At 39.4% G+C, this 10,607-nt stretch overlaps 1 protein-coding gene across 1 annotated transcript; it reads left to right on the forward strand.

The window, feature by feature from the left end:
• Positions 1-28: 28 nt before the first annotated feature.
• Positions 29-9,935, forward strand: LOC145781725 (uncharacterized). The gene is made up of 11 exons (XM_082593396.1): positions 29-222; positions 402-511; positions 1,103-1,240; positions 4,540-4,709; positions 4,969-5,676; positions 6,012-6,308; positions 6,929-7,134; positions 7,796-7,943; positions 8,267-8,400; positions 8,729-8,954; positions 9,193-9,935. The coding sequence occupies exons 1-11, from the start codon at positions 29-31 to the stop codon at positions 9,331-9,333; spliced, it is 2,472 nt and encodes an 823-aa protein (XP_082449522.1). The 3' UTR covers positions 9,334-9,935.
• The last annotated feature ends 672 nt before the right edge of the window (positions 9,936-10,607 follow it).

Consider the following 10,607-nt stretch of genomic DNA (forward strand, 5'->3'; position numbering starts at 1 on the left):
TAGATGTGTTGATCACTGCTCAACTGTGATGACCGATTCTGGGTTTTCATCAGCTGCATCTAATCGCTCCTCATCAGCAATTACCCATGCTGGGCTATTAAAATCCCAAATATCCAACTCAACAACCACCAGTAGACCTGATAAAGAAAATGTAGTCCTTGCTGCACAGGACAGTCTTCCTAACCCATCATCATCTGGTTCCAAATCGATCACTCAAAATCGGTAAGTACTTTTAGATATGTAGTATACTGTACATACCTATACACATTGCATTTACTTATACTTTAGCACATTTCATGCTTGTAAGTGACAGGTTGTGTGTTTGGAATTCAAAATATAAAAAGGTCAGTTTTAAAACCTATTAAGTTGATAGTTAATACATTGTATAGTTAACTTTTCAGGTTTATTTACGCCAAGAATCATGGAGATAACCTTACAAAAGACTTTCCCTCCATGCATATGTCCCCTATCTCAAATCTGGCCTTCAATTTTCGTGACTTGAATGCCAGGCAAGCAATTTATTTATATTTGACCCATCATAGGCAGCCAATGAACAGTTGTATTTACAAAGGTTGAGTTGTTACTATAAAGTTAAAATTGGTTGTTTTAGTAAGTGCCTTCTGAATATTCCTAGTACTCCATGGCCTAAGGTTGTATACTCAAACAATAAAACATACTTGTAAGGTTCATTTGTGATTCTAAGTCTCTTTTTGTATAGCTTTGGTAAGAAGTAAGCTTTGTTGTCACACAATTGGTATTAAACACAGTAATTCTACATTTAATTTTCTTCAAATGTTTAGTCAGTTGTTGCATCATTTGTACTACCACTTGTGAAAGTAAGTAAATTATGTAAGATTTCTATACATATTGAGGTCAATCATGTGGTTTTTGCAATTTAATTTTTTTTCATTTTATAAATTAATAGTTAATCACTGCAATTTGTTTTTCTCTGACTTTACCCAGACAGCTTAATGGTGCAAGCTAACAATAGAACAAAGCGTTTGCATCAACACTCACCATAATGCCTTAAAAAAACTAATTAAATACTGTCTCAAAACACACTGTGATTACGTTGTAACAAAAGCCTATGATTTTAGCGGGGATAAGGTTGGCACACCACGCAAGAGACTATCCTTGTCAAGCACAGTTAGTTTAGATTCTCATCAATTGATCCATCCCTCTCCAGCCGCGCTGTCATTCGCCTCTACAGTCGATTCGTCTCAAGTTCTCCATGATGATGGTAAATACGTACTAGCTGTGAAATAACTTTGTTGTGAGTACTTTGTTTGTTCTTTGTATTGAATGACGTAACAGCAAAACGGTGTCATGACACCAATGGTAGTAACACAGCTTTCTCTGTAAAAGGATTTTCGGAATGCTACATGCGTTTCGAAACCTGTTTTTAGGATTAAAGTGCGAAGGTCAAATCATTCCTTCTTACCTTCTGTTCTGTGATTACATTTGATTTAAAATTTAATTCGCTCAATCACACAACCATCACTCTGTCTGATTGGATGCGCATAACTCGACGTTGCTATAAAAAGAATTCAGCTTCATGCAATTAATTATTCTCTTATTGGAACTACGATTAGAAAGGTGCAAACTTTCCAGTTGCTCATGTGTTATGTCTGCCAAGTCCGTGGTGTTAACTTGCACAAGTTTCGAAGGCTTCCGTTTCGTTTTCATCATTTAAGGACTTAGTTGTCAACCGATCACGGATTAACATAGATCTAGAATAAAGTACACTTACTTACTTTGTCAATAAAGTAGTCTTTTTTGCATTGATTTATTGTCTGTAGTTGTTAAATCAATCTAAAAAGGGTTGATTTGGTGGCTGGTAAGTGGTAACCAAGAAAACGCAATCTTCTGCTGAAACTTTTTATCGAAGTCGTTCATTTGTTGAAAATATTTTTTGAGACTGGATTATTCATTTTCTAACTTTGCATCGTTGCAGGATAACGTTTACGCATTGCCATTGTTAGCACTCAGCTGGTAGGTGTTGCAATTAGATACCCAGATAACAAATCAACCGTTTTGCACGTTTAATGACAAGGAATCAATGTAAAAATAGTTGGTTTGCTATCTCTTGTACATGACAGAATTAGTTCACTCAGAGGCTCACTAGTTTATTGCGTGTTGCTGATAAAACAAAAACAGCAAGAGATCGTTCAGATAAATGTAGGTTTTACTCCTTTGAAGCTGGCGTTAGTGTTTATCTTACTTTCAAGTGTTGTTTTTTGCGAGCTGCTCCAATGCCTGCTCTCGCTATAGTCCATAATACCATAAAACACTGTCTGCTTTGTAAAGCGCTGAGGAGCAACGCATTCTGCGTTGGATACAGCGCTATGTAAAAACTAACATTATTATTATTATAAATTTTACCTTTTCACTGATGTTTTTTCATGCCTGGTCAGTGGTCAATGAAAGTATGAAATAAGCAATTGTCGATGTCGATAGATGAATGTTTTTTTTTAAAACCTTTTTCGTTTATACTTCATGTTGCAATAGGGTTTTAATAAATTAACTTTTGCATCGAATAATTGGCAAAACTGTTTTTTTCAATGCCGCGTCCATGTCATATAAATGGAGTCTTTTCCGCTTTCATTAAACTCCGTGCCTTCCCGTGCCACATGTAGGCACAGGGGTTTCTCTTAAGAAGCATCAATCAGCGTTTAAGGGCACCTCTCTGGATGAGTTGTTTTTCACAAAACGTTGAATCAACGTAACTTCTGTTGGCACTGGCGACCAAGAGTGAAGTGTCAGCTAGCAAACACTGCCACTATTACATCGTTTCAACATCGTCAAGACAACGTGGCTACACATTGATTGAAGTGATGTAAAATTGACAACTTTTGGTAGCTGGATTTGATGAGTATTTCGATATGCGTCATTGTAGATTATCTTCATCGGTTTTGGTCAGGTTAGTGTTTTTAAAAATTGCACAACACTCAAAAGCTTTTTTTATATATCTCGTACTAATAACAGCGCATGGATTAAATATATCCGTTTTGCAACGCTTCATCAGTCCATGTACATGTATTGGTTGTCTTTTGATGCACATGTGTATTCAGAATTGAAACCGTTCTTGTAACCCGATCAAAGACATTAATCCTTGCCAGCGGTTACGTTGTAATAAATATGTAGATTAGAGGGCTTGTCGAAACGAGAAAAGGCAGGTTCCAGCTTTCTATCACATTGTTTTAACCAGAATCTCTGCTTCTTGTGCGAGTGGATTTATCATCCTCCACCAATTTATTTTTGTAGAATGTGGGTTAGATGTGAAACAGGTTTATTGGGCTTAAAAAAATTTAGAATTCTTTTTTTTTTTTTACAAAATTCAAATAGAAGAATCAACGTTTTTTTAAAAGGCTTAAAAGGGTAGATGTATGAAAGGCTATAATAACAATATGGTATTGTCATCCAAACAATTACGCCATGTGTCACTATATACCAGTTTGAAAAATGTGTCAAAATATCACCTTGGCAAGTTGGCGCGGAAAACTGCAATTTCACCGAATATAAATTTTGCGTTTGTAAACTTGTACGTTTAGTTTCAGTTGTTTTAAATTATTGTTGATCTTTTTCAAAATTTTTATATGTTTAGAATCAGTTAGTTTGAAACCAAATATAAAATATAGGTTTTCTCAGGTTTGCAGTACTTCTGAAGGAAACCAATGCTCGACGAGATCTGTCAAATACAGTTTTGATTTTTTCCAATGCTCAAGAAACTGGCCATGATTTACTATTATGGTGGATTGGTGGTACAGTAATACTATATCTACGAACGTCGAAGTGACGATGATAAAGTGACGAACTGATAAAAGCGACGATTAACAGGAATTGTCATCTCTGGCTGATTTGATCTATCCAATGTTGTAAAATTAAAGTGAAATTGGTTTCTTGGTCGAACTTTTGTCGTAACAAACCTGCTTTGAAGTTGCTGGCAGCCACCAGGATGAAAAAGCCTGGTGACGCTCGAAGACTTGTTACTGTACAAATGCGAAAATTATGCCGTGAGATTGTTCCTCGTAAATGCTCTGAGCGCTTGGTGTAACTGCACAGCTCTAAGCGCCACGGTATGAAGTTTGAAACGTTAATTATTACGTCTTACAATGCAAGTGTTGCACCGGAGGCAACATTTTGTCCAGGAGCCAGAATGAGATATTTTGGTTACATAACTAATCAGAGGCGCGAGCTTTCCTCATGTTGTCAAAGGCCCTCAGTATGTTGCCAACCGAGCACTACTCTAACAAAGCAGTGAAGCGCTAACCAAGCACCCAGAAAAGATGCCTTATGTGCTTTAACCTTTATTAAGGGATGTAACTTTTGCTGTAATTTTTGCAGAAAAATGGCTTTGTTGAATCATTAGCTCAAGATTTTTAAGGACACCGTTGCGTTTAAATTAGCTAAAGCCAGGCGCTCCCTCACACTCGTGGCCAATCGTCGTGTAGACATACCAAAGTATGAAAAGGTTGCGTTATGCGAACTAGTGCACTTGCCAGTGGTCACTTTTTATGAAATGTTGACTTTTCCACACAGGATGCTTCGCGAACACTCCGAGTCCGGGAGAGCAGAGCAAAGTGGCGACAAAGTTCGATCACAGAGCGCTACAAGAGAGAGATCCTAACATCTGCAGCACATCAGCCACATCTGGTGATGAAACACAAAACTCTTTTCGACGCTTCAACTCCATGCCGGCATCATCGAAGGTGTGTATCGTATGCCGACGTTTTGTAGCTTGAGCTGTGTGGTTTGTTTTATTGAAGGATTATTATCACATGCTTTTTGCGTTAGTAAATTCATGCTGTAGATACCACTCATTTTTTCTTACTACTTGTTAAAATCTTGTCACATGTTTAGCAAACGTTGAAGATTAAATACAGTTTATATCAATACTACTCTATATAAAATGTTAAAATCTTTACAATTGGCTCGTTACAATGATTTTGCTATCTGGTGCTGTCTCAGGTCCGGCGTCGACATCGAATTTGGAGCGATGAGCGCAGTGGAAAAGAAAACGATCCTAATTTTTCTGCGACAAATCAAACTCGTTCGAAGTGGCACGGCAGCAAGAGCTCCTCCAACCCTCTGACGTTGTTGGATAGTTGTTCCCCGTTGCTTCCAACGCACACCCGTCGGTATTCTGGATTCCATATGTTGTCACCTATGGCTTCATCGCCCCTGACAGAACACATTGCGGCTACGGCGTCTTCTGCGCCCAGATTCGTTACTCAAGATTCAGCCACTGCGAAGCTTCGGCCTTCCGCCAACACGGCACGAGAGAACAAAAGAGATTTTCTGGATGTTGCTTTAAAGAACCGGATTGCAAAGAGTTCTGGAGTTGATGAAAGATCATCACCACTTTCCCATCTTGCTTCTTGCTCGGAAAAAGATCCACTTGGTAAAGAGGAGGCTGAAAGCAGTGAAGACGTTCCTTCCATCTTCCCACGAGGGAGCAAGCGGATGTTAGAAACTCCCAATCCTTCCTCATTCTTCACCAAACGCCACAAGCGGAGCACAACAACATCAATCAACTCCTCCAACTCCGTTCGTCGTGGGATGGCGTTCTCTTCGAAAGAACGCAAAGCCAAATCGGCTGACGCTGTGTTGATTAATTCCTCGCTCCACAAAGAGTTGAAATTCAGTTTTGGTTCTAAATCTGCGCCCGCACAGACGGTAACTTTTTAACATAACAATTTTATTTTTTATTTTCACGTTTACAATTGTTTCAATAGCTCATTAGTCTAAATGAAAATTTTCTCATAATATTTTAGCCTGCAGATGGATTTTTCTTCCCAATTTTGTATTTTTTGTTTATCAGATATCATATACTCTCTTTAATTTAGTTTCTTTTCCAAGCTAAGATCGAACAAAGGGTATTTAGTTCAACTGCACTCAGTGTAGAGAAAACAGTTGGATTGATTGTAGTAGAGAATTTTTCAGAGATCAATAGATTCTAGCTTGATTCATATTTTTGTAAAACTTTACAATCTACTTTCGCGTGTTCACAGACCTCTTCTGATGAAGACGAACCTTTGTCGCATTCTCGCCTCTGCAGCTCCAATGATTCTGATGTCGATGACGTCGTCGTGACGTCACCGGGCCTTAATCAGCCTGACGTGGACGAAAAACTTTTGGAAAAAATTCTCAGCGACAACAAACGTACGAGAAAAATGGCGACAAGTGATGGGGTCATGGGAGGATGTGGCTCAGTGACCCCGGCCGGGATGCAACATCTCATCAGTGGCACGCTGTTGCTGGCCACAGCTGCAGAGGAAAGTGATGCCAGTTACTTCACTGAACGAAATGTGAGTTTCTTTACCTCAAATGAGTGAGACAGTCTGACGTCGATAATCGGGACTTGGATTACGTGCCTTTCCGCCACAAATCTGCTAAACGGATTTCTTCCATTGCATTTCATCTAATTTTTTTTTTATCTGGATAACAGCTTGACAACCTCATTAACCCAACATCATTCAATGTAGCTCGCATTAGGTCTAACTACGCACGTATGTTTAACTAGGTCGTCGTAACTAAGATTGGTCTAACTATGTTTTCTTTCGATTTTTGTCTGAAGATTTATTAATTACTTGATTGACAACTAGTAGGCTACCCCGGAATGGCCCATTTCGGTGAGTCCGATTCGGTGAGTCCGATCTCTTAACGGGGAATTTTTTCAATTTTTTTTTTAAATTATCGGGTACCGTAGCCTAATTATCATTGCCGTTTTAGGGTTAGGGGTTAGAGGTTAGGAACTCACCGAATCGGACTCACCGAATAGTAGCAGACCCAGGCTACCCAGCCAGCAAATCATTGACTTTTTGCATTGTAAAAAACTGTTGAATTGCTGTCTGGGAATATATTGAGCTTCGGCGGCTTAAAAGTTGATTCATTTTCTCTTTTCCAATCCTGTGCATCAATCATCCAGGCAAAACCTCGTAAACTGTTCCGATCTCCATCGGCTCCTCTTCTTGAGTCTTCTCGGAAGTTTCGGCCTGATGTCAGGAGGACTCCTCGCATCCGAGAAAGAGACATTCCAGTTCCATTGAGGCATCGAAAAACCATCGATCTCCATGACATATCAGACCTCTCTCCAGCTCCCTACCGGGAAGAGCCTCATCCAAGTTTAAACAGGTTTCAACCAGTTCGTGTTACCACGGTTACTAATATTGTGAGTTATTTTATGGAAGTTGCCTCTCTTTGGAATTGTTCTTTGCCTATTCTTATCAAAATATTGCTTTTGTGTTTATTCGTTTCTTTGTCGAATGGACGAGATTGTCAGAGCATCATGCGATTAGTTGCTGTGCTATTGAAACCCATCTAGTCAAAACCAGTGTAGTACCTTAGGCCTGAGCATTTCAGCATTACCAAGGGTATTCACAGCCCATGTTCTCCGTTCGTTCATCCAACAAGAATCCGTAAAGAGAAAGTGGTAGTTGTCTGGATATACTATATGCCTGTTCTTGAATATCTTATTCAAATATAATATTTACCCATAATTTTATTTGAATAATATGCAGTGAAATAAACTACAGTCATTTTTACGGCGGCGAAAGCTTTAAATGATTATACGTCAATTACTGAACACAGTTACTGAACCTGGCTGCTTTTCATCACTTTTAAACGTTAAAGCGCTGTGATTGGATTAATATCATGCGACCGTGTGGATATCCATTCGACTCGTCGGGCTAGATGAACGTACATTTTCCAACACGCTCTGTGCATGAGACTCAATGCGTCTCAATATTCATTGTGGCAAGGCGGCTTTCTCATCAACTTTCTTCATGAATGCCAGATCACGATCTGCCAGTGAGATAGACATCATGAGAGCTGTGGATCTCGGTTGCAGCAGCGACAACTTGATCGGAGACTTTAGTCGAGTCTGTTCTTTGAAAACTGTGCCCGGGAAGTGCCAAGACCTGAAGTACATCACTCCTCGAACGGTAGGAAGCACAACATTCTACTTGGTAGGCTTAGGTTGACTAAGTGGCTTTCAGTTTACTAACTGTACTAACTTTACTTTACTACTCTACTATCTAGACAAACTAATTGAAAAAACAAAATTTTGCTTAAACTTGCTCAATACTCCAATGTGGCTGTGACCGAAGAACTTCACGTCTACGACGTCAATAAATCCACAAAATTTTGATCAAAAATGTGAATCACTTGGTGCGGTTGCTGAACAAAGGAACTTCTTGGTCGCAGCGCACGTGACGTTTCATTTTAAAAGTAAAGTCAGATTGACCATCGTTGAGTGTTTCTGCAGCTCATAGAATTGATGGAAAGTGAAACGGAAGCTGGAAACTTCGAGATAATCGACTGCAGGTACCCGTATGAGCACGAAGGAGGTCACGTGGTTGGAGCGAACTGCATCTGGGAGGAAGAGAAGCTCTTCGAAAGGTGCTTTGTTACATTTCAGAAATGAAATCATTTTTCCGACTAGCAATTAGATTTTGAAACATCATAAGCTTTTTTTGCGGTCACAAATGATGTGACGGCAAAAGGTGTGTAAGATATTATTTCGAGAAGCCACCTTAGCTCTTACCTTTTTCGATATGGAATTTGTATGTGAGGGACCCATCTAATTTGACATTCCGAGGCATGTGGGATTGGTATACTGTGCCAGTTAGGTTCCATTCCAGGAAATGTTTTAGTTGGGAAGTTAAATGGAGCAGTACAGTTGTTTGCGTGAGTATGGATGTGGCATGTTCGAAACTTTTATTTTCAGGTATCTCGACAATCCAGGGTCGACGAGGGCCGGAAAAAGCAAGGGGGGCAACAATCCCCCATTGTTAGTGTTCTATTGCGAGTTCAGCTCTGAACGAGGACCCAGAATGGCTCGAGCTCTCAGAAGCAAGGATCGCTCGATGAACCGGTATCCTTATCTTCATTATCCGGAAATTTACATTCTCCGGAACGGTTTCAAGAACTTCTTCTTCACCGACAACACAATGGTGAGAGAGTTAATGATTTTACTTGATGTAGATTCCTTAGCTCGATTTTCTCCAAATAGCCTGCTGTTTGATTTGTCATCAAGATTCAATGTGGTTGACTGGTTAATGATGTTTTTAAGGCGCTGATGTAGCACTGTACAGTGTACTGTAGTGTAAACGTTGAAACATCGTTAAGGTATTATTAATTATATTGGTTGATCAGTTGTCAAATGTATTTACAAATATATTTTCCTTTCAGAAGTATTGTGTCCCTACAAGCTACCGACCTATGGCGCATGTCGACTTCGCTCGCGAACTGCGCATGTGCAGAATCAAGAGCAAGACTTGGGCAGGGGAAAGAAGCAGGGTTGCTTTGTCCAACAGATCAAAAGCAACATAATCGTTGCGACCTAACATTGAAGTTCTACGAAGGTCTGCTGAGGTTAGTGTCATCATCAAGGAAGGTGCTTGAATGGAATCTAGGTGAAAATCCATACAAAACAAACACATACAGAAATTATCTACTCGGAAAGTATCCCCTCTTTCGAATAATATTTATCCGGATAGTTGGCCTACAGCATTTGAAGGATATTTTCTGTATGGATTTTTACCGACTACTGCTTGTATGTTGTATTTCTGCCTGGAAAGGCGTTACCACGCGCATTGACTTGTCACGATGGTCTGCAACGAATTTTAAAGATGTCGATTTGTTGTTTACCTGTTTTTAAATTGTGTTGTTATCGTGCTGAACGGACATTTGTTTGCGTTTCATTTTCAAAGATAATTATAGTGCAGCTTGACTGCATGCTAAGCGGTGTATTTTATTTCGTTTTTGTGCATATTTCTTTATATATATTCTTCTATCCTTATCACAACTATTCCCTCCCCAGTCCTTATCGGAAGAAAATCACTTATCTTTCTTTTTCACAAACCACATCTTGCTGGTTGCATTGCTCTAGCCCAGGGCTTCCTAAACTATGGGTCGCGACCATAATGGGGTCTCAAATCGTAACTCGCCAAACAAATTAAAATTGGGCTTATGGTTGCTGGGTAGTTTACACTGGAAACTGTAAACCAAGGGGTCGCATAGTATATTATTTTATGAAGTGGGGTAGGGTAGCTCAATAAAAAAGTTTGAGAAGTCCTGTTCTAGCCCATAGTCATCGCACCGTTATTTCATCATCTACCTACATCGGCTTGTGGAAATTGCAAGTTTTGATAAATTGGCAGTGTTGTAGACTGTAAAGTAACTCTTGAACAATTCGAAAAATCGCCTTCTCACTTTCGTAAAATCACTGGAATCGTGTCATTGTTTACTATCGAAGATTTCGTCACATGTTGATGATGCATAGCACCCAGCCAGCAAACCAGTCCATTTTACATCGATTCAACGTTTGCCGACGTCGTCGTTTAAAAAGGTCTAGTTTGGTGGCACAGTATTTTTATTGTCAAATGTCTTTCTGTTTTAAATCGTGCAGAAAATTAAAAGTCATCTGTCAAAAGCAGCTGTTCGAGCATTTAGACAAAGTACAGTACATACTGTACGTTGAATCAATGCAAAATGACATATTTTGTTAGTTGATTACTCCGGTTGCACTTTCTTTGAACTGGCTTTGTTTCCCAATGTGTGAATGCCAAAATTTACGATTCGGAAACTTGTTCAGCATGGTCAAA

Source organism: Aplidium turbinatum, chromosome 13 (assembly GCF_918807975.1).
Source record: "Aplidium turbinatum chromosome 13, kaAplTurb1.1, whole genome shotgun sequence".
Taxonomy (NCBI): domain Eukaryota; kingdom Metazoa; phylum Chordata; class Ascidiacea; order Aplousobranchia; family Polyclinidae; genus Aplidium; species Aplidium turbinatum.